At 40.5% G+C, this 24,933-nt stretch overlaps 2 protein-coding genes across 2 annotated transcripts in view; one reads left to right on the top strand and one right to left on the bottom strand.

The window, feature by feature from the left end:
- LOC138452228 (uncharacterized) overlaps positions 1–18,053 on the top strand; it is a 404,096-nt gene extending 386,043 nt beyond the window's left edge. The window contains exon 4 of the transcript XR_011260203.1: positions 17,811–18,053. The gene's annotated coding sequence lies outside the window, so the exon portion shown is untranslated. The remainder of the gene's footprint in view (positions 1–17,810) is intronic.
- The window catches only part of LOC138537998 (IgGFc-binding protein-like), a 109,487-nt gene that overhangs the window by 70,836 nt on the left and 13,718 nt on the right, over positions 1–24,933 (bottom strand). The window contains exons 8-23 of the mRNA XM_069641500.1: positions 23,445–24,043; positions 20,762–21,323; positions 19,664–19,863; positions 17,787–18,179; positions 17,067–17,353; positions 14,080–14,345; positions 12,981–13,112; positions 12,111–12,176; positions 11,712–11,801; positions 10,290–10,367; positions 8,200–8,292; positions 7,794–7,895; positions 4,277–4,351; positions 2,682–2,771; positions 2,119–2,196; positions 446–520 (exon numbers count right to left, since the gene is read on the bottom strand). Of these exons, the coding sequence (XP_069497601.1) occupies positions 446–520; positions 2,119–2,196; positions 2,682–2,771; positions 4,277–4,351; positions 7,794–7,895; positions 8,200–8,292; positions 10,290–10,367; positions 11,712–11,801; positions 12,111–12,176; positions 12,981–13,112; positions 14,080–14,345; positions 17,067–17,353; positions 17,787–18,179; positions 19,664–19,863; positions 20,762–21,323; positions 23,445–24,043 (3,186 nt within the window). The remainder of the gene's footprint in view (positions 1–445; positions 521–2,118; positions 2,197–2,681; positions 2,772–4,276; positions 4,352–7,793; positions 7,896–8,199; positions 8,293–10,289; positions 10,368–11,711; positions 11,802–12,110; positions 12,177–12,980; positions 13,113–14,079; positions 14,346–17,066; positions 17,354–17,786; positions 18,180–19,663; positions 19,864–20,761; positions 21,324–23,444; positions 24,044–24,933) is intronic.

Genomic DNA, 24,933 nt, shown 5'->3' with positions numbered 1-24,933 from the left:
AGTGATCAGCTGAAGAGTTGTGCGCTACTTTTGGTACAGGACGAGAAGTCTGAATACTTATGTCTGGTCACCAACCCCCAAGGACAGAGGCATATTAGAGAATAAGATGCTAAATGGATGTAATGGTTTGTAGGCCAACAATGGTAACCTGATCAATAGTAACTCGTATTTTTCTATTACATTCTATTTTCTACTTTTGATTCTGATAGCAGACGTGTGGTTATATAGACAGACCTGCATTGTGTCTTCAGTACCTCTAATGTTATAAGTGAGCACAGAAACCTGTGCATTACGATCCACCTGTCAAGAGTCAGTGTACAGAGATGCTATGTATATAGTGTATAGGAATCCAGATGGAAGTCTCACAAGTTTCTTGCATCAAAGGCATATTGCAGTACCACATTGAAATCAATGAAAAAAACGAAATCACTCCCTTTGTAATTACCTGGAGTTGATGCCAAAGTTGATGTGGAGGACACTGTTGTGCTTGATGTTGCTCCGGTGGAAGAAGATGATGGTGCTATGAAAGAAATCATCACTGTCGTATTAAAAGTGGCAGCTTAAATCAGTTTTAGACATAGACACCCTGTATTCTCTATTCAGCACAGGATGAGATAAATAAGAAGACAATAGCTATTGAAACATATTAACAATCCATAGAGTGCAGACTAAAATTCGAATAGAATACCTGGCCATATATTTAGGAATAAGAGAATACATGCAGGGACTTATTCTTATTAAGAAAGTATTTCATGTTAAAATCACATTTGCGGACTCCCTGGTTTTGATGCTTTAGGGTTGGTGAAAGAGAATTAGAGGCCACAGTTCTATGAGACTTTGCAGCAAATACGCTGGCTGACATGGTCGGTTTTATGTTAGAAAACAGGATGGTCATTTATAAATTATTGTTCTATTTTTTCCAATAGATTTTGAGCCTGTAATGTTTATGGGCACAAATGTATTGTTTTCGTTGGACAAGGAAATTGGGTAATGTGAAAAATAAAATATATACGAAAGTGAAAATTAATTGTAACCAAACTATCATGCTGGGTGGAAAAGTGATTTGGCGTGTTTTTGTACATAGCGTTTAGGTTCACTCAAAAAATTGGATGCTTTAGGGGTTTGAAGCGAGTGTCTATACTTTAGCATTTTATAGATTTAAGTCCAGGGTTTAAACGATAAGAGGGTTTTGATGTGTACTTTGATGGATTTTATCATCCAAATAAAGTTACATCAATCAATCAAATTATTTTGCCAAAGGATTATTGCCCCCTGTCTACCCGCAATTTTGCTTGGTCTTGCCTATATTAATGACACATTTCTCATAGCACCTATTGTTTTTTTCCTAAAACAAATATTTGATTAAAAGACTTGTCGCACATAGACTTTAATTAAAAATCTTTGATATAGTGACGTTAGTATCCTGAATTAGATATGTTAAAATGCGAGGGAATATCTAGGCAAATAAATCGGCATGTTGAATCCCTGGATTTTATTTTCAATGCACTAAAGCCTGCCAACTGTCAAAAAAGGTAGCAATGATCTGTTAGATATATATATATGCATGCAAGAGCTGAAGATGAATTGATCAGACCCATGACTAGATTGCAAGAAGCCATTAGCAGTTGCTCAGACATTGCTCCCTATTTTCTCTGATCAACCCATGCTAAATACCACATGATAATTACCAAATTGCGGTTGAATAATGCAGGATTAAAATCTGTTATCTCGTACGGAAAGGTAAAGAGATTGTTTCTAATCAGTTTCCCAATTGTCCAAACAAAGATGAATTGTTGATGCTTATTCCCGTTTTTGTCCTGTGTGTTCGGCTGCATGCAATACATGTTTTAATTCCTGTACTTTGGATTTCTGACTTCAGACACTATCAGTTAGCACTGTGGATACACACTGGAAGTTGCACAGAGGGTAATTGATACAAATTATAAAATACAGTGTACCTAGAGACGAGGGACGAACAAGTGACAAAAATGTAAAATTGCATAGAGACTAGTCATGGATAGTATGATTTGCAGATGAAAAGGATATGTGGAAAACCATTGAAAATATCCGGTGGCAACAATATCACATTGAGCAAATCTGTACATTTTCAGGACGTACTTGTTGATGTAGGAGTTGATGCAGTGGACACGGACTGTGTTCCAGATGTTGTAGTGGGTCTTGCTGATGTGGTTGGTCCTATAGTTGAAAATAATGAAACATAGTGATCTCATATACCAGGAGGAATATTGTATTTAGTAAAAGACTATGTGTCAGTGGTTCTTGGGATAGTGGATCTAGCCCTCTATTCTCAGAATGGAAAGAAGTAAAGGAGACTGTTGAAATGAGTAGAAAGTCTAGACTAATAGTCCAATATAAGAGAAGAGTGTCAGCCCTGAAAATAAAGGAACGAGAGATTACTCTTAGCTGTCTGAGGTACCTGTGGAGGATTGCAAGGTTGATGTGGAGGCAGTGGATTGTGCTGGAGAGGTTACTGTTGTTCCGGATGTGGCTTGGCTGGAGGGGAACAATGTACTTGTTGCTGTGGAAATAATGCAGCTATAACAGCTAAGGAGTCCTGTGCTAATTGTGGGATAGAACTTGACGTCTGAATGCTTAGTTCTGGACAAACCCTTAATGTCAGCGAGCTACATTAAAATTTGCTCTTCACAAGTGCAACCTACCTGGTGTTGGTGTAGTGGAGGTGGACTGAGTACTGGAGGCTACAGTTGATCCAGATGTTGTGCTGGGTGAGGGGACTGCTGTAGTTTGTTCTATAGGAGGGAAAGGAAATTCAGATGCTTCTAGTTATGTTCGTTCTAGCAGACAATTCTAGAATTTGCAAGCGTATTTGAAGGTCTAGGCCTTCTCAAATGTGCTCCATGCAGCATAGCTGATAGGAAGTGGAAGCAAAACAGATAAAAGAACATTGGGGAAAGGTATTTTAGAAATGACCTTCCATCAATGTTAGGTAATCTAAAAATGAAAAATAAATATCGGAACCGTTTCTATAAATAAGAAGACAAGTAGAAAAAGAAAATGAACATCATACATTGTTGGAAAAATAATGAAGAAGTTAGATTTTAACGAAGAAACAAAACCCATTTCAAAAGTGATTGTTATGTTTTATTTCTGGTATTTGTATATCATTAAAACCCAAAGGAAACAAAACTCACATGTATTTATTTGTGAGGTGTATCACAATGCTGTTTATTTTTTAATGTTGGGGGTCAAGATGTGTATTCAGGAGCGCCTTAAAAACTCTCATCTTGGATTATTTGTGGAATTAAAACAACAATAGAATGTGTTCCCATTGTCTCGAACCGAGATGTATATATCTGCTGTATGTGGCATGGCTGGAGCATTTGAACATGTAGAGAGGAGTGTTGTAATGTGAGTGGCGGCTGAGTTTAATTTTTCAGCGACAACTAACCTTTGTGTCTTTTGTCATGTCCCATGGGTTGTTTAACTGATGAAAACAAGAGTGTCGGATGCCAGGAGTATCATTTTCTTTTAATTATGAGACTATGCATCAAGCATTCCTGTACTAATGACTCTCCGAGGTGCTATTGTCAATTTGTCTCAAAGTTAACTGAGTAAAAGACACGGTACAAAGGAGAAGATATTCTAGAATAACAGTACAAGTTCACAGAAGAGTGGCAGTACTGAAATAAAGGGAAATGAAAGACATGGAACTCTTAGCTCTTTGAGGTACCTGCAGAGGATCTCAAGGTGAATGCAGTGGAGGTGGATTGTGTTGTGGAGGTTAGCATTGTTGCAAATGTGGCTTGCCTGGAGTGGGATGACATACTTGTTGCTGTGGAAGTAAAGGTGATCAGCTGAAGAGTTGTGCGCTACTTTTGGTACAGGACGAGAAGTCTGAATATTTAGGTCTGGTCACCAACCCCCAGGGACAACGGCATATTAGAGAATAAGATGATATATGGATGTAATGGTTTGTAGGCCAACAATGGTGGTAACCTGATCAATAGTAACTTGTATTTTTCTATTACATTCTATTTTCTACTTTTGATTCTGATAGCAGACATATGGTTATAAAGACAGACCTGCATTGTGTCTTCGGTACCTCTAATGTTATAAGTGAGCACAGAAACCTGTGCATTACGATCCACCTGTCCAGAGTCAGTGTACAGAGATGCTATGTATATAGTGTATAGGAATCCAGATGGAAGTATCACAAGTTTCTTGCACCAAAGGCATATTGCAGTACCACATTAAAATCAATGGAAAAAAACGAAATCACTCCCTTTGTGATTACCTGGAGTTGATGCCAAAGTTGATGTGGAGGACACTGTTGTGCTTGATGTTGCTCCGGTGGAAGAAGATGATGGTGCTGTGAAAGAAATCATCACTGTCGTATTAAAAGTGGCAGCTTAAATCAGTTTTAGACATAGACACCCTGTATTCTCTATTCAGCACAGGATGAGATAAATAAGAAGACAATAGCTATTGAAACATATTAACCCAGAGAGTGCAGACTAAAATCTGAATAGAAAACTTGGACATATATTTAGGGATAAGAGAATACATGCAGGGTCTGATTGAGAAAGTATTTCATGTTAAAATCAAATTCGTGGACTCCCTAGTTTTGATGCTTTAGGGTTGGTGAAATGAGAATGAGAGCCCAGAGTTCTACAAGACTTTGCATCAAATACGCTGGCTTACATGGTTGGTTTTATGTTAGAAAACAGGATGGTCATTTATAATTAATAGCTCTATTTTTTCCAATACATTTTGAGCCTGTAGTGTTTATGAGCTCAAATGTATTTTTTTCGTTGGACATGAAAATCTGGTAAGAGAAAAAATAAAATATATTCGAAAGTGGAAATTAATTGTAACAAAACTATCATGCTGGGAAGAAAAGTGATTTGGAGTGTTTTTGTAAATAGTGATTAGGTTCACTCAAAAAATGGGATGCTTTAGGGGTTTGAAGCGAGTGTCTTTTCTTTTGCATTTTATGGATTCAAGTCCAGGGTTTAAACGATAAGAGGGATTTTGATGTGCAGTTTGATGGATATTATCATCCGAATAAAGTTACATCAATCAATCAAATTCTTCTGCAAGGCATTATTGCCACCTGTCTGCCCAAAAATGTGCTTGTCATATGTAACTTAGTTCTTACTATATGAATGACCAGTTTCTCATAGCAGCTATTGTTGTTTTCCTAAAACATACTTTATTCAAAAGCCTGTTGCACATAGACTTTACTTAAAGGCCTTTGGTATAGTGACCCTGCGTTATTAGTATCCTGGATTAGATATGTTACGATGTTATGGAATATGTATGCAAATAAACCTGCATGTTGAATCCCTGGATTTTATTTTTAATGCATCCTAAAGCCTGCACACTGTCAAAAAATGTAGCAATGATCTGGTGAGTCTATATATGTATGCAAGAGCTGAAGATGAACTGATCAGACCCATGACTAGATTGCAAGAAGCCATTAGTAGTTGCTCAGACATTCCTTCCTATTTTCACTGGTCTTCCCATACTAAATGCCACATGATAATTACCAAATTGAGGTTGAACAATGCAGGCTTAAATGCTGTCATTTTCGTACAGAAAGGTAAAGAAATTGGGTCTAATCAGGATCCCATTCATCCAAACAAACATGAATCGTTGATGCATTTTCTTTTTTTTGTCCTATGTGTTTGGCCCAATGCAATTCCTGTACTTTGACTTCAGACAGTGACAGTTAGCGTTGTGTATTTGGTCTTTAACATTTGTTTACTCTTTTATTTTTTCTTCTTAATGTTGATTCTATTGTTCAATTATTATTTTTTTGTAGCGTCTTTTACCATTTTAAAATGTGTGCTGTATTACCTGCCATGGCTACCACATTCTATTTTTTTTTAAGTATACATACTGGCCCTCATTATGAACCAGCGGCTCATCGGCAAACTCGCCTTACTGTTTCACCACCCGATATCTCAGTGATTCCGGGATATTATGGGTTGCAGTGTAAATGTAAGTTCCCTGGGAATGGGATCACTGAAGCCGGTGCTTCAGTGAAATGTTTGCCGGTAGGGGCCTGAACTACTGGTAGGCCTGACCTGCCAGTAGTTCACTGACCCTAGCCACAGACTCGGAGTAAGCCTGTCTGAGAACAATGCCGGAGCCGGTTATACCGTCTGTTTTACTGGCATTTTTCACTGATCGGCTTTCTCGTAATGAGGGCCATTGTGTTTTCTTACTGGGGGAGCTTTATCCAGCATAATTATATATTTTTTTACTTAATTTTTATTGGCATTTCGTATATAACAACAATGGAACAGTCAACAAGGCAAAACTCCCCCTACCCCCACCTCCCCCCTCCCCTAATGATCGACCCAAGAAAAAGCCCTCCCCCATGATGTCCCCCATATGATCCAGGAGACCAAGCAAAGACTGAGACCCATGCATCCAACCGATAAGATAAAAACTTCGTAAGGCCAGATCACCCAATACAACTTAAATGTCCGAATCCTCTTGCGGGGCTATAATTCCCAGTAATGACATAGCTTTTGGGCACCAGGTCCTGTGCGCTCCGTCCTTTAAGTAGAAAATTAGATCAGACCACTCTGTCCCAAATCTCATACCTTCTCCTTGTAGGGAGTAACTAAGCCATTCCATTGCCAACAGCGACCACATTTTGGTTACCTTTTCATGCTCTTGCGGTGGATCCTTAGGCTTCCATCGGCTTGCCAACACCAATGCCGCAGACATCATCATAATGACATACACCTTTCGGTGGGACCTGATGGGAATCCCCCCCAACACTCCGCCCAGGCAAACCATATCCATCCCTCTATTCCTGCCTCCAACCTTCCCCAGGGTACGAACCACTGCCTGTCTTATTTGGCCCCAAAACAGGTCTAACTTTGGGCAATCCAACCATATATGAGCCCACGTTCCAATCCCCCCGCACCGCCTCCAGCAGTCCCGAGATGAAGAAGGGGAGATCCAATGCAATCTGACCGGGGTGCGATGCCACCAGCATAATTTTTATGGTAGACACAGGGAAATACATTTTTTCAATTTAAATGAATTGTAAAGTAACACTTAAGAATAATATAAGAAAACACTGTTGGAAAATAATCAGATTGTTTTATTTTATGCAGAAAGAAAGCCCCGAGCATCCGTATATGTATATTTATAGGCACACTATAGGCTTATATCTAGACAGTTCAGATGGAAGGAGGACAATTTTTTGTATTTAGGGGTCTATATGTTTCGTCACGTGTGCTACAGCCTGCATAGCACAGCACAAAGAGAGGAATAACTAGCATAATAGGAGAAAAGTGCAACAAACGTTTTCAGAACATGGACTCTATGTAAAGCAACAGATTATGTTTAAATAATCAGAATATCTTTGTTAATGGGAAGGTTTTGTCACATAATTCTAACATCTTAAAGCCGTTCCTTTCGTCCACTAAAATCTGTACACGATACAATGTTAAATTAAATGCTGTGGATGCAGTTGTCTTGAAGTGACTTGTGAACGTCACAGTTGTATGTGCTGCTTGGAGGAACTGACTAATGTGAAGTGCTCTACGGAAAAAATATGTAGGCATATCCCGTAGATCAACAGTTTTAGCAGCCAATTCTGAAACTCAACATGTTTTTTTTTTCTTTCTGATCCTGCCCTGATCTTTCTGCATACTAAAGCTTACCTAATGAGCCAGTGAGAAATGTCACACTCTAGGCAGAGTGCATGAAGGGTCCATTCCTCAAGGTAATTTGATCAAGATCAGATTCAGTAAAAATAAACCCAAAAGAATGTCATTGTGAGGTACCTGCAGTTGATATGGAAGTTATTGATGTTGAGGTGGATTGAGCAGTGGAAGTCTCAGTGGTTCCAGATGTTGCATGAATGGAGCTTAAAGATGTTCTTTGTGCTGCAGAAGGGAAAAGGGAGCTCAGATTGAAAGTTGTTCATTCAGTCAACTTTTAAGATGGATTGTGGACGTTTGTCACTTTAGTGCTTATGTCATCTCTCTGCAGCATAGTAAATAATAGTCCAGAAAAAAAAAATGTGTTTGGAACCTTTTTTAAAATTTAAACTGATGAGAGTACAGAGATGATTCTGTCAATGAATAACCAGAGAAATAGGTAAGAATGGCAATAAAGGGATTTGTTTCAGAAAGCATGACCTCTTAAAATAGTTATTATTTTCTATTTTAAACCAGTAATTCTGCTTACAAGTTGTTGGTGCAGTGGTGAAGGTTGATTCGGTTGTGGGGGTCACACTTGTATCAGATGTTGTGTGGAGTGAGCTGGCTGTCGTGGTTGGTGCTGGAAAGAGAAAAAGAAACGTTAGATTATTGATGTTCTTTACCTTTAATAATCACTGCTCTACCTGGCCACCTGTGCTTTAATAACCTCTTCTCAATAAAGGTGCACATTAAATGGCGCATGATTAAAAGGGTTACATTGATAAGACTTACTATCTTGCTGCATTTTGCTGCTCAACAGGCACCTGGTGAAATTATGAAATTAAATTATATTTTATTTATATTGCGCTCGTACACAAGTGGTGGGCGTGGCTCTGAACACCAACACGGCCCTGGTTGCTGTTTGGAGTCTTTTCCTGCCGCTCTCAGCCCTGCCTGACTTGCCTGCCTGGCCGGTGCGATGCTGACATCTTCCAGCCTTGCCTGAGGACGCCAGGGCCATGTGACGGTTCACGTGCCTTACTTTGCTCTTTTTCATCTGTCAGTCCAGGGCGCTTGTATACTCTGTTTACTCCTGTTCACTCATGCAAACTGTGGGTTCATTTAGTATCTGTCCTGTTTGCCATCAACCATTGCTTCTTTGTTCCATTTGATGGGTGCTCTTTGTTGTGTGGTTATTGGTGCCTTTGTTAGTATTCCACAATGTTTATCTTGGCCTAGGTTAACTGCTGATAAAACGGAGGTAAGTCTTCCTCCTCTTATTCACTTCTGTATGGGGTTCCTCAAGGTTCTGTATTAGGTCCTCTACTTTTTTCACTATATAATATTCCTCTGTCTGATATTATTTCTTCTTTTAATCTTTCTTGTCACTTCTATGCTGATGATTCACAATCTTTTCCTTTTCCTCATTTTCATTATCACTTCATAATACAGTCTTTTTTGTTACTTGCTGTTAAATCGTGGATGTCTTCATGCTTTCTTCATCGTAATCCCTTCTAATCAGAGGTTCTTTTCTTTCCCTCTTGTTCTCCCTCTCCTCTTCCCATTCCTCCAGGTCTCTTTTTTCCTCCATCTCCTCTTTCTTTTGCTCCCTCAGCTCGGAATCTTGGTGTCATCTTTGACCCTTTTCTTTCTTTTGCTCTACATATTTCTAACACTGCTCGCTCTTTTTTCTCATCTAAACTAGTTCCCCTTTTTCTGGTTAGGACTTCCCAAATCTCATCATACACCTCTCCATTCTGTTTTCAATTCTGCCATTTGTCTGCTTTTTCAGCTCCATTTTAGTTCTCCTATTACTCTGTCCCTCTGTTCTGCCTGTTTACTTTCTTTTAATGTTTATTTTCTTTTTCATTTTCTTTGCTTTGTCTATAAAGCTCTTTATGGTCTTTCTCTCCCCTTTCTTTGTTCTTTTTTTGTCTTTTATGCTCCCCATTCTGATCGTTCTCAATCCCTATTTCTTGTTGTTGTTCCTAAACCACCTTTTTGCTTCTTCACAATTTTATTTTTCACTTCCTGCACCTAAGCATTGGAATGTTCTTCCTCTTTCTGTCCATCCTTCAACTTCTTATCATATTTTCCTTCAAAATTAAAATCTCCTCTTCGTCTTTATCTCTCATCTAATCAGTTTTGATGACTGTCAATCATTTGCTCTATTTTATTGTAACGTGTTATGTAAGATTTGTTTAAAGCGCTTTTGCGCTCAATAAATAAAATGAAATACAAATACAATATGAGACTGTAAGCCAACCATTGAACAGGGTTTGATAAATTAAGGGAAAGGGGTTGAAAATTGCCTCCTCTGCATTATTTTTTTAGGACAGGCTGAGCTGAATTTCTCAAACTGTACTTTTCTTTTAAGGCATCATTAAACATCAGATCTGTTCTGTGGTATGTCCCCCACCACTTGTCACAGACAGTGAAGGGTAAATAATACAAAATAAAGAACTAAGGAGGTGAGTGCATCTCAATGATCCACAGACCATAGAAGTGAATGTGATCAATGGGACATAGAGTTAGGGGTCAGTATTCCAGCAAATGGGTGGGGATTTTGTCAAGCAAGCATTATATCTTTAAATGTTTGATAATTATTCATCTATCATCTTGGCAACTTGGACCTACCTGGTGTTGAAGCAGTGGTGGCGGAGTGCTTAATGGAGGTTGCCGTCGTTCCAGATAAGCCGGCTGATGTTCTTGGTTCTATGAAAGATAACAAGATGGACAGTTATGATGAAGAGCACTAATTGTGTAAGCAATGATGAGCCTTGTGTTCACCCCTTTAAACAGAAAATCGGAAATTAAAGTGATATTTTATGAGATAGAAAATAGCTAAAATGTTAGTAATTTTACATAAACGGAAATTACAAAAGCAACAACAAAAGCAAGCGAATATGAACAGTTAGAGGTGATCATTTAGCAAATGAACAGAAGAGCAAAAGAAACATTATTTGACCATTTTGCATTTGATTTAGTTTTGTAACACCAATACCTCAAAGCAGAAAACAACGAAGCATTTGGTTCTGTTTTCTACCAAAAGTCGAATTTTCTATGTGGCTGAAGGAAAAATGTGCTCTCCTTATTTTATCCCGAACACTCTTGCATTGGGTCTCTTTTAAACGTTCAAACGTAGTGTATTGAAGGGGGAGATGTGTCCCTTTCCTGGTGTGAATTTGATGGAACAACAAATCATGGGGTAATTTAGTAGCTGTAGATCAGGTTGATTTTGGATTAGCATAGGGATTTGTTCTCTTGGATTTTGAGGTGTTGTTCCAAAAATAGCTTTCTTAGTGATAGTGATGAGCTTAACGGTATTTTCAAATTAAAATTGGAACAAGTCTGGTCTTTGCAGTACTGATACATTGCTGGTATGCATTTTCACTGTCGGTTGAAATATTTGGATGCTATGTCAATGGTTCAGTAGGCTTGGGGAACATAATTGTCACCATTTCTTTTTGGAAAGTGGTTTTCCTTGCTTTTATATGTTTTATTATATTAAGAGATTTGCCACGTTTTATTTTAACTTCTCTAAAATAACGAGTTTTAATTGTAAACATGTTGTATTAATATATATACTAGAATATGGTTGTCTCTTCTGTTCTCTGTGACACTTGCTTCAGCTCTTAGCTTGTTTAGCTGGTTATATGTTTCAGTCTGCAGAGAGTGTACAAGATGCTATTCCTCGTGGTACTGGAATGAAAAAGCCACATTGTACACGTTTCTATAAATGCATGCTAAACCTGGAGCTGATATCGGTATAAATGTAGTGTAGGTGTGTTGTGTTGTATATGTCACACTTGTTGCTGGCGTTGCATAGGTGGAACTGTGCAAACCTGATGATGCTGTGAACGAATATAGAAAAATCACATGGAAAGTGATCAATGTGGCTAATTATTTGGTGACAAGTGATGGATCGGGGCCAAAGACACCTTTGTTCAGCAAAGACAAAGACAGATAAGAAAACAAGACATTTGTACAGATGTATCAAGCATGTGATAGTATCATGACTATCTGACATTAAATATCAATTAATTTCTTGTAACCCACCTGATGTTACTCGAGTGGTGGTGGATTGAGTTGTGAAAGTAAGCATTGTTCCAGATGTTGTTTGTGTTGACCCAGCTGATGTAGTTTGTTCTGTACAAAAAGACAAGGTCATCAGATGATGTGCCTCCCATTATTGTTTTCAGACTTATTTTCTGAAAGAGCAGATGGGGCATTGTACATGGTTCTATAGTGGTTGTAGAAATTTGAACTTGAGATTGCTATTATTGCCTTGACTCAAAACAGGTGCGAGTGGGTGAGAAAACAAATAAATATGCGACTGGCTGCAGAGTACAGCTTCGAAAATTGTGTGCATTTGCTGATTTTTGTACACAATTCTTTCAATTGTGAAACCTGAATATTTCCCCTTGCAAAGTATACATCTTCGGAGCTGTAACCGACCTGGTCTTGAGGATGTAATTGAGGTTGAAGATGTTGGTTCGGAGATGCCAGGTGAGGTGCCTGGTGCTATGAAAGAGAATAGAGAGTACCGGTATATTATCATCCAAAACGCGGTCTGAACACGCAATGAAAGCTGAATAGTATACATGGTTTATACAAATAAAAGATAAGAATAGTATAGGAAATTGGTTGGAGGAATTAAAAGAAGTGAGAAATATATTACAGGAGCAGTGTTAATGTAATTATTAATTTAATGTGCCTTACTAATCAAACTATTTACTAATAAAAAAGAAACTATTTCCTCGTTTTATCCTTTCCTTTAACTTTTTTTCAAATTGTGTGTTATTCTATTAAAATATGGTCTGAATCTCTTCTCGTTTTTTCCCTTTTTGTAACTTTCTTTTCAAATTGTGTGTTATTCTGTTAAAATATGGACTGAGTCAGTTCCCGTTCCATAATTAAAACAGGCAACAACAAAAGGTTAAAGAGAATGACTGTTGGAGGGATAAAGTTGCCAAGTAAACGATCCCGCAGACATCAGGCAATGTGTGCTAAGATTGAACTGTTTGCTATTGGACACATCATCTCGTGATCTCCATTGACTCTGGTGAATGAGTATGGAAGCAGTTGAGGGACTGCTTCAGATCTCCTTGGGTTTATGCCTGCTGGTTACAGCTGTCTAAATGCCCCATATGTACATTTGATACATCACACTGCGGCAGGGGTTAGAAGAGTTTTAAATAAAATGGAGAAAGTAATTGCTGCATATAAAAAATAAAGAAAGGCAATGCGGGATGAGTGTAAAAAAGAGGAAGACAAGGCAAGATGGTAAAATAGAAGATCCAGTGAATAAGGAGCATGCTGCCTTACCTGTTGTTGATGCACTGTGAGGGGACGACTGACTAGTTGTGATGATAGTGGACACTTTTGGGGTACTTATTTCAGTGGTCATAGTTGTAGTTGTCGTTTCATGTGTGGTAAATGCTGTTGTGGTTTCAGGCACTGAGGAGATAGTGGGAGGGAAAACAATCAAGCATCGACTTTTCATATAGATGTGTGGTCCACATAAATGACACGATTATTTTTATGAAATTGAACAATTTCAAGAAGAAATGTCAAATAGACTTTCTTCTATTGCGCTCCAGGTACTAGCCTCTTCCTTTCACATGTGCCAGCAAACCTCGAAATTGTCTGGTGACAGGTGAACACACTAAACAATCCTTGGTGACCAAGACAAAGAAGAGAATGCCAGAAAACTATGCCCCCAAACATTTGACTGCATTTTGGTCCCCTTAGGAAATGTACGCAAATTACTTTAACTCTGCCTGGTGTGATTATGTGAACCAATGGAATGGGTTCCCAAATCCATTCTCTGTTATATTCAAATTTTCTTTGTCTTACCTTTCTTGAACAAATTTGGTAATCTCCGCTCTCTTCCTCATCTAAGGTTTCTAATTTGCGCACTACCCCAACTTCAAATATACACTGATTTTAGGGGAAGTAATGAATAGTGCAAATGTGTATAAGGTAGAACAAGGTATACAACTTGTGGCTCTCCAGATGCTTTGGACTACGGCTCCCATTATCTCTCACCATTGACTAGTGTGGCTGTGGCTGATGGGTGTTTCTACTTCAAACCATGGGGAGAGCGAAAGGTTGCAGTCCCCTGAAGTAGATAGAGGAAGGGAGATTTACTATATCACTTTTTTTAAATACAAAATGTAATTAGTATAGTTGTGAAACACTTTAAGGGCCTAATATATAAAAAAAAAGATTTGAATGGGACTTTCACATGTTAAAACATTTTTGTAAATCAGACCCTACATGTTATTAAGATTTCTACTCTACAATTGCACCTGGACGTCATTAGTTCTGCTTTACAAAGCTTCTCAAATGAACAGTAGGCTTGCTGCAAGGAACTATCAATCACAAACATTTCCAATAACGAAGATCATACTCAGTCACTTACAGCATAGTATATCTGTTTTCCAGTCAGGTAGCGTTACACCGTGAGCAATGCAGATCACCTCATAGGTGCTGACGGCAGTGCACAGCATCTCTTTCGTGGAACCGTATGTGCACAGGTCATAAACACAAGAGCTGTAATGTGCCTCTGGGTCTGTGTACCAGTGACACTCGGCAAAAGGCCCAAAGGGATTGGTAATGACACTGCATTGTTGCTGCATGGCTGCAAGATCTGGACATGGCTCAACCACACCATCATCATCTTGACACCTGTGGACAAATGCAAAAATAAAAATATGTCACCATATAAAATCAAGAGGATTATGGGCTCTGTGCGATAGGGTTTGGATAAGGAAAGCACTGCTAGCCAATCCTGCATTGCAAGCCCGAGAAGGAAGCACGTCCACAATCAGCGATCACCACCAAGGCTGTTTTTTTTTTGTAGACAATAATATGATATCTCTTAGTATCGATGTATACACAAAGTGTACAGCGAGAAGGGTCTATCGCTTTGTACAGATGATGAACAATATTTTCACCACTAGGTGGTGTATGTTTTTTATGAGTGTATACACAATAATTTCAGGGCAAAGTAACTTGCCACCCCTCGTATCAATATATGATCAATATATGTGCAATAATGTCATGGCAAAAAGGTTTTAAGGGCCTCTATTGCTGTATATTAATGAGAACTCTATGACCCCAGGTCACTAGTGTATAGGTCCAATACAATAGATATTGTCATGTGGCATTGGGAGTCATTAGAAGAAACTCATGTCAATTAGGGCCGTGATACTAGCAACACAATGCATTCAACCTCTACAGTTCAGGGGTGTGCTGTAATCATAGTGTGCATTGATTAAAATCTGTGTTTGTGATGCATCATTGCAACGGGCAGGACATGTTAATAGAATATTTTGTTTATGTAACATTCATCAAATAGGTGGTGGGTAACGGGCACTCGCTGAGCCTCTTAGTAACCATTAACTACATACAGATAGGAATGGTATTTTTGGAAATTGTGAACAATTAAAAAGGTTGTTTTTTTAATCGTGATCACTGTGTTTTACCTTTTTTTATTTTGTACTTTAATATTGCAAATGGTATCACAAGAATTGTGGACCCTTTTTGTTCAATAAAAAAATGTACTTAAGGGGTGCAGCCAGTTAATGATGTGACAACAATTCTGAGCACACAGCCTGAAGAGCATTCTCCAAGCCTTACTGGAGCTAATGCACCCTAGGTGAAGAGAGCAGGACTCCTTCTGTTTAAACTTAAGCAGGGGAAGACAGGCAGCTATGAACGGATACTAGGCCATTCCATTGAGCTCATGGGATCTAAATGGGTTCTGTTATTTGGCCATAATACAAGACAGGCTTTGCAACACCTAATCTTTCCTCAAGTTCATCATTTGTCACAAGAATGTCACAACAGTGAACCTGTACATGTTCTTCTACAAAAACATAATTGTAACGGCTTGTAGGGTGTGTTGGGGCATAGCTTACAGAACCTATTTGGCAAAACCCCGAATTGCCTGAAATTTGACAATATTTGCTTTGCGTGTTTGTTTTTAAAGCCTTGCTCGGTAAGACACACGCATGAAAACAGTGCAGCATGTATATGTTTTTGTAGCGCTGCCATTCAAAAGCAGGCTCCCGCATCAAAGCATGATATTTATTTGCTTTTTTTTAGTTGTGGTGGGTGAGGGCAACCCTGTATAGTGTATTGCAGCATTTTGTTAAAAAAAGAAGAGCTAAGTCTACATAGGTTTTACTGATAAGGCTACAAGAATGGTCCACATCATCCACACGGAGTACTTTTATTGTGTACACTAGCGTGCACATGCTGCTGATCCGTATAATTGTGTGTGCCAGTAAAAATCCTCAACTAAGGAACTTGTGAAGTTTTCATCTGCTCTGCTCTAACACTCCATACAATTTGAGCTATTCTGCTTCCCTTAGAAACGTTATGGGTGGTCATTTCAATGTTGCTGGTGCCGTGGGGTCCTGATTTTTCCTCCAGATCTTGGCTGGGGGTAAATCAGGTAATCCCCTCTGGCAAACCTGTAGTTTGGCAGTGCAGTAAAAGGGCCAGTAACGGATTTATCAGAATTTTAAACTGCACTTTTACCCCACTTCCAAATGTGTAATTACCCTGTATGCATTACTGCATGCAGTCTAAGCATTACTGCATGTGGCAATTCTTCAGACGCAGTCGTTGAAAAGCAGAAACATCTGTTTGAAGCTATTTTGAGGAGATTGTACCCACTGCCTACGATAGAAGGGGGCTTAATATCTGTAATATGTGTACTTATTAGTCACTCACCCACAGCGACCTGACAGCAAGTGCATTGCCAGGGAACATAACGGGCCTTACTTTCTCTCGCTCTCTCTATCGGGGTAGGAAACAAACACTGGACGTAAATGATCCTGTACAACGCACAGTAATGAATGTACAGGAATGTAAGGAATGTACCGAACATGCCAACATATATCAACATGCGCAAACAAAGACAAATCAAACGTTGCCACATTTGTGAAAAGGAGATCTGAAGTAAAACGTCAAAGAAATGCAACATTTACACTGAACTAAACTATAAAAAAAACGTAAAGATGGTTTTGGGTGAATACACAAAAACAAGCTCAAATTAATATCTGGGAATCAGTTTGCAATGTACTTCTCTCCCAAGTAGGCTATTTTCAGTAAAAGTGGTGCTTTAAAATGTAAAATAAACAAATACATAAATAAATCTCCTTTTTGTAACTGAGACATTAGCCCTTTTTACTCAGACTAAAAGTAAGGTGCATGCTCCACTCGCATGCAGAAGCCGCAGATGGTAATGTTTGGACTGTAATTCAGGATGATGGCATCTCTTATAGCACGCCATCTCCTGCTACTCCCCCTGCAAAGAGCTCATCAGCTCCTTGCAGTCTCAAGGTACAATATTCTCATTGAAAGAACATTGACTGGACATGACACAACGCTCCATACCCTTCCAGGGCAATGTCTGCTTTCCACGAGTTTCCGAACTCTGTGTCGCTCTGCGCCAGGAGGCTGCTTGGCATCATTTTGTCATCTCTCTGGTCACCGTTGCAGTTTCCACACAATCCCTTGAGCTGGTTCTGGTACTGGGACCCGACACGAACCGCCAAAGTACTGCCTCCGTCGTACTGGATGCTGACAGAGAAGGGCGTGTCCACCGTTATCATGGTGCCGTTGCTGTACACGGTGGCCAAGGACCCCAGCTGGGCTGGGAGGTGGGTCACTGCTCCCTCAATCTGAAAGGGAATTGGATATTCATCCAGTCAGTCTTTCATTATTTCCAGGAGAAAACGAGCATGCTCGCCGTCTTTGATAAATAGTGTGTATTCCTCGCTCAAAAATAGATGAAACGTTGCCGAAATAAATAAATATATATATATATATATATATATATAGGCACATTCAATGTGATTATTATATTTCAATATGAAGGAACTGGTGAAGCAACGTAAGTATAGGAGCACGCTCGTGCAAGTAAAAATAAATAAATATGCATGACAAAAGACTGGATTTCGCCACCATAGGAATTAAGCAGCAAAAGTAAGCAGATGTATTTATAAAGCAATGGCAATTGCAGATATGCACGTCGTCTTTGGGGAGGAATGGAAGCCTTGTAGGAGCCAACTGTAATGTAACATTTTTTTCAAGTATACATTAATGTTCACTCACCAGAACTTGCTTTCCTTCCTCCAGGATGATATGGACCCTGGCATCTGTGCTTTCCAACCAAATGTCCACCCGATAGACAAAGGACACTTGAGAGCCACCACGGTGTTTGTTGCTGGCGACGACACGGAAAGAAAATCCTGAGATGGCGCCGGAAGTCTGGCTGATCTCGTAGGCGCAGGTCCCTTGGAAGTGAGCCAGAGCTCCGTCATACGTGTAGTAGTGGGGGTCACCGCTCACCATGCAGATCGCCCAGTCAGTCTGGCAGCCCAGCTTCTCGTTCTTGATGGTGCACTGCTGACCCTGAGGACAGCTGGAACTCTGGCAGCGGAAGGAACCGGGCGAATCACAGCGGCAGCGTTGCGTGCAACCGTAGAGCCAGACTAGGTCACCAACCTAAGCCATGAGAGAGATGGAAAAGGGAGAGCGTGTGACACACTTCCAGGAAGGATCAGAGAAAATGAGTAAAGCATGAAGTTGTTGCCTCGAACGTCCTTTCTGCAAAAAGGCAATTACATGTTGGGCCTAATGTACAAAAGCGTTTTACAATGGCGCAATCCCACTGGGAAACGTTTTGAATATCAGCCCTGCTGAATGAAAAATTCTGAGCTGCTGTATTTATACTAATGAAAGTATGAGCCTCATTCACAAAGCATTTTTCAATGGGATTGAACAACGCTTTGTGAATTATGCCCTAATAGTATTACCAGGGTATACCAGTTGCTAACGGTTTTAATGTTAATGCTAGGCAATGAGATTTGGGTTTACTAAAGATGTTAATATGGTGTTTGAGGTGCACATCTTTGCAAGAGGCTGCAGTGCTGAAATGTATGAGATTGATGCAAGTCAAAACATGCCTGAAATGGACCGAACTGTGTAGTTTCCCGTTGCTGGAGGAGAGGAGAAGTTGTGAGGTATGCGTAGGGTAGTGGAGTAGAAACCATAAATTGCAATGCAAGTACTATGGAGGAACCTGCATTTGCATTTGCTCTGAATGCATGGGTCACATCTCAGTTCTGGAGGAGTATAGATGTATAGGTAGGGGCTTGGGTAAGTCCTGGCTGCGGAGAAGCAGGGAGTGGCTGCAGATTAGGAATGGAGTGCGTTGGAATATCTATGCTGCAGCTCCATTGGTGCAATAGGAGGAGCTGCTCATTGGTGAGTATTGGGAGGAGTGCATGTGCAAATGAAGGAATATATGATAATGCAAAAACGCCAGATGTCAATTTCTTCTCCTGGTTCACAAATCTATCCACGGTAGAGCACCACTGTCTCTATTGTCCTCTATCCAACTCTACAAGCCTTCTCAAAATCTCTGCTGTGCTTCCTCAACTACCCTTGTGGTTCCTCGCCCTCCTGTGCTTTTTCTCACTTCCTCTCCTTCTCTCTTCTTGCTCCACTTGCCTTGAATTCTCTTCCCCCGGACATCTGAGGGGCAGTCCACATGGATTTGTTCAAAACCAAACTAAAAACCTACCTCCTCGCCTCCCAGTAACCCTCTTAACTTACCTCTCATCTGCCTACTAGCTAACATTTTCGCTCGGCTCTATCCTGCCTCTGTCGCTCACTTCCTCTGCCTCCACTCTAGCACTTCAACCATCATGGTCACATCAGGAGCACAGCTGGCTGTACCGCCTACCTGCACTTAAAAATATGTAATGTTCAATGTCCTTAATCTATGCATGTCTACTTATGTATTGTCCCCGGTAACTGTTCCATTTACTCCCGTCCACAACCTGGTCAGAATGTCCCTCAAACTCACCCCATTGTAAGAAGCTCACTGCTTCCCTTCAAATCTGATTTCTTATCGATTGTACGTTCTTTTTTGATCAAAAGAGCATCGTTCCTACTGTATATATATAAATAAATACAGCACTCACTTCGTAGTACAGCCCCTCGTGCTGACATCCGCACTGGCCCGCTTGCACACAGGTATCCCCGCTTCTCATATAGCCGGCATCACAGACACATCCCTCAGAGCACGTGACGCCACAGTGGGGCAGGAGAGTGCTGGCAGTGCATGAGTCCTTGCACTGCTGTCCACATAGTTCATAGTGACTGTTTGCTGGGCACTGAATGGCTGGTTAAAGCGAAAAGACAAGAACACAAAGATGTCATTTAAGATTTTCAATTTGGAGCCCCATCTTCTATTTATTTGCTTTAAAAGTGTTAGTTTTCTACATGTGCAGCGTGATTGTGCTCTGATGTAGAGGTATACACATTCTATTTTGCAGTTCAAAATCTAATGTAACCATAGCAAGGGAGGGAGGCTACATCTACTGGGTAAGGTCAGAAGACAATTCCTTCAATATTGTACTGGTCCAATATTAGATGACACCGATGTTGGTTCATAGCTCATGGAATTTGTCAGGTGCACACAATGACAGCACACCCCTATTTGTTGTGCATGTTGCACACTTTCCTGCACAGAAGTGGCTGCATTTCCATTTCTGCAATATCAAGCATGCCAGGTGACCTATTGCTCCAGCACGTTCGCGAAGGATAGTGCTCCCATTTTCATGGAACTTTTCTGATGCAAAAGAAGGCCTTGCTTTGGGTGGCTTACATCATGTGATGGCTTAAACCAGTGTGTGGGGTGGCATAAGCAGGGGTGCTTGAAGATTAAACCATATGCGGAGTCCTTGCTACAAATTAAATGTATTTGGAATGCCTCACAGGTCATGGACATGTAGCCAAAACCTATATGCATTATCTTGGCCCCACACCCACTCTCTTTTATGGCCGGAAGACTGGAGACCTGTCCAAAGGTAGACAAACGGTCCCTGCAGCAGTTTACAAATGTGGGCAGGATCACAGCAATACAGCAGGTGCATGCCACCTGATCTTAAATGGACATTTTGCCATTTGGCACCTGGAGTTCAATACTAGCCATTTTCCTGGCTGATCGGCTATGCTCTGAAAATGCACTAAATTGTATCCATGTCAACATTTAGGAACAATAAAACAATCTTCCTCACCACAGAAGCTGTTGTTCCTCCAGCTGGCGATGGTCACATTGGCTGCCTGGCAGGTGGCTGCGTAGATCTGAATGGCCTGGCACAGCACTGTGCTGTTCCCCTCAGTGAGGCAGTGGTCGTAGACACAGTCAGAGAAGTAGTGTGCTGGGTCCACCTTCGCGTGGCAGGAGGAGAAGGGTCCTCTGGGGTTCTGGATGATCCAGCAGGCTGATTTAGATGGCATGAGTTTTTCTGCACTGCAGACGGGGCAGGAATCTGAGCAGCCGTGGTCACAACTGCTGCTGCCCGTTGACATCCAGCTCATACCGAAGACAAAAGCATTGTTCAGTATGGAGCCGCTCGGAGTGCTGAAATCGTCCAAGGGCTTGCCATTGAAGTTGCCACACAGACCAGCAGTTTTACCCTGGTACCGAGCAGGCAGTGTAACAAAGACGCTATAGACCATGTCATAGTTGACTGTCAAGCCGAAGTCTGTTCTCAGCACTGTGTAGGCCCCACTCCGTATGATGGTGATGTGGCCACCACTGAGATTTACTGGCAGTTTCTGGACAACTCCATTTATCTGGAAGGAAAACAAATATTTTTTGTGTAGAGAAAAATGCATTAAGAACCCGAAGCTTATAAAACCATGATCAGAAAACAATTGCTTCACCAAACCAATCAACGTTAATTAAGCACTGTGCTACTTCCATCATGCCTTCTAATTGTAGATTCGCCCACAACTTGATTTTGACCACTGATTTGTCTAATAATTTGCTTCTCAATTCTCCAAGGCATTTCAACTATGCACCCAAGAGCCTGGCATAGGGCTCCATTAAGGGCACTGTTTCACAAAAATGGCAACCTAAAATACTTGATATCAGTGACCCGACCACTCTCATATAATACAGTTGCTTATATAGTTGTTGCTCATACCATACAGAATGGTTTATGAGGTCTCCTAATTATGCTAGTACAAAAACACAATTTTGAAATCCAGTGTCAACCGTGACATGGCAGTTACACAAATTCTACTCAATTGCGTTTTGATAAAATCAGTTTCTCTGAGCATATGTCAGACACATTCGGCCTGATTTTTTATTTAGAAAGTCCCATTCAAAAACGCTTCGCAAATCAGGCCAATTCGCTTTAACTCATGAGTAAAGTTTAACTAATAAAATTCCAACCAAAGCACAGTGATTAATTCAATATAGCACAAAACATATGCCATGTATCTCTCATGTAATATATTTTTTTCAATGATTTATCACCCAGACCTTTACTATTTGTTATTAGCACATGGAATTTGCCATTGACCTCCTCTCAGCCAGTCAGAATGTTTAAAGTGCGGTCAATAATTACTGGTATTGACTGCAAACTGAACATTCTGTTTTCGGAAGCAGACAGAGAAACAACAATGCACTTTACAGGCAACGCTTTGTTTCAAGAAGACACTTCCTCGCTGGGAGGACCTTTTTTCCTACAACATGCTAATTAACCCATGGAAGAGAAAGCTAAAAACAGTGGATTACGCTTTCACTTTCTCATAGTTCACCTGTTCTAGTTCAATCAAATTTCAGATAAAATGCTTAATTTGAAGACAACCATGCTATTTAAATACTACAAAATAAAACCACATTTAATTTACCAACTCAGTTTGTCTATTTACTTTCTCACTCCTAAAGCACCATTTTTGGCTTCTGCACGAAAATTGCAAAACATGTGCTAATAGCAGTATACACCTTGGGAGGGGTCATTATTGCTTTGGATAATGACCCTTCCCCAACTCATGGGCCTCGGCCCATAACTTGGTGGCATGTCATTATCCCGTGATAATGATCCCTGCCTCATTCTATAAGGCTGTATTATTGACACGTGTTGAGGAAGCAGTTGCAGTTGATTAAGAATACCTACTGTGCAGATGACTTTCGTTTTAAAAGATTGGAAAATATCGACGATGTCATGCTGCAATCACCGTGTGGAGAGAATGCATGCAATGAGGAACACTAGCTTGCATTGTGAAGGGCGATTCCGACTGGCCCTGGACCGCTTCACATCAAAGTAAAAACTCATTCTGAAGAACCAATCACAATGCAGGTTTAGTAATGACCCAATTGTTCATGGCTATACGATAATGTACCGAAAAAGCTGCACAGTTGTCTTACAACTGTGATGATTCACTTGACAGCGATTTTGCATGAGCCTTAGGAAAATGTTCAACACTGTGGTGTCTGACAATGACAGTAATGCTTCATGGATCGCCAAGCGCCGCAGCACCGAGGGTTGGGGTATTGCCATTGCAATCATTCATACTATTTCTCAAGCTCATGCCTAGTCGAGCCGCCAAATGTAATACTGCAACTTAAATGAAATCTGAACAAAACACGTGGAACACTGATCTTTTTTATGGGTTGTTTGTGACCTTGCACAAACCTACCATTCCTTGTTTTTATAGAACCATGCTTTTTAAATGACATCATTTGCAGACGGTCATAAAATGGAACATGTTTTTGCCCTCCAGCCTTTTTCATTCCAATTAGCTTGGTATTGCAAGCACCTCCAAGCGTTCCATGAGCTGCACTGTTAACTGATTGCTACAAATAGGCAGATGAGCTACAGTGGAGTATAGTAGATATGGTTTGTGAACATTACTCACATTGTTAAATCTCCCAGGTATCATGAACACTATAGACTGCATATTTACCTTGACGGTGCCACTTGTGCCACTTTGCAGTTGGATCTGAGTCTGGTTCACGATGACGAAGACCTCTGCAGTCACTGCAACTTGTAGGCCGCGCCAATTCTCATTCTTTACCTCGACTCTGAAGGAGGGAAGCACTCCAGCCACCCCGCGTGATTCAGACAAGATATATTTGCAGGTACCCTGAAAGTCAAACCTTCTCCCGTCAAAGCTAGTATAATGGGGGTCTCCTGATGCTCGGCAGATGCCATCAGGAAGAGAATGGCAGCCGTAGACCCCCTTGACAGTGGTGCATATTTCTCCATTGGTGCACGAGGAACTGGAGCACTGGACACCTCCAGAAGTACCATTGCATCTACACAACGTCTGGCAGTTGTCCTTTTTCCAGAAGCTGTCTCCAGCCTGGTAGTAATTTCCATTTTCTGTGCAGCCGCACTGACTCTGGGGCACACAGTCTGTGCCACTCAGCATGAATCCACTTTTGCATTGGCATCCTTCCATGCATGGCGTCGGACAGGTGGCTGGCACAGACACATTGGCGCAGGTTGCTGGACAAGAAGATCCGCACAGCCGGTAGTGCTGGTTATTGGAGCAGGTCAACTCTGAAGAAACACAATTAGGATGCATTTAAATTATTGGTCTTATTCTAAGCAGTAACTCCTCATGCATGTCCAAAAGCATTTGATTGTCACATGTTAATGACAGTAACAACAATGTCTGTAAAAATACTGCTATAAAAGATATCGTTTCCCAGAATGTGGGATTGAAGAAATTACTTTTGGAACATCTCATGGTTGAATGTACCAGGGTTGTTATCAGTGCATAGGTAGACCAATAATAATGGCTCCTTGGTAGGATTAGGTGTAAAGGCCTGTAAAGCAATAGGGCGCTATGCCATTGCATTGTTTAAAAGAGTGGTATCATACGGTGTTGAGAGGAGTTTCTCCCCCCCCCCCAAAAATATGTAAATGTACAAGAACATCAAAAATGTGCAGTGTGGCTTTACCTCCAACTCTCCAAAAATGCAGACATGCTGCCAGCTCATCATTAGCCAGCGAAAAGAAAAATGTTACATCTTTTTAAAGAATTCAGCTTTGATAAAAGGACAGCAATGTTTATACGAGATTAATTGAAATAAGGAGTGCGTGGCAGCATATCTGACTATACTTGGCAGCTGTGCTTGGACTAGTGTTTGAACCTTATCAGTTAAACTCCTTCCTATGTGTACCAAAGGACAAAGTGACACACATGCTGGCTTGTTAATCCATCTAACCAGTGTCGCTCCACCACGCATATTTATTCAAGGGTGGTACTTGTCCAGTGCTCTTCAACCAGTAGGCTAAGCACTTAAATGCAAAGTATACAAAAGGACATATGGGGAAAGATCTGCATCAGTTGGGGTTGATGCTTAAAGAGCTGGAACACCTGCTGTCTCACATGAAGACCTGGGAATGAGAGCATTGATGTAGTCTTTTAACAGTGGACAATACAT

Source organism: Ambystoma mexicanum, chromosome 1p, assembly GCF_040938575.1.
Source record: "Ambystoma mexicanum isolate Mex_15411 chromosome 1p, UKY_AmexF1_1, whole genome shotgun sequence".
Taxonomy (NCBI): domain Eukaryota; kingdom Metazoa; phylum Chordata; class Amphibia; order Caudata; family Ambystomatidae; genus Ambystoma; species Ambystoma mexicanum.
Note: the sequence above shows the minus strand (reverse complement) of the source record. Positions and strands in the feature narration are given on the sequence as shown.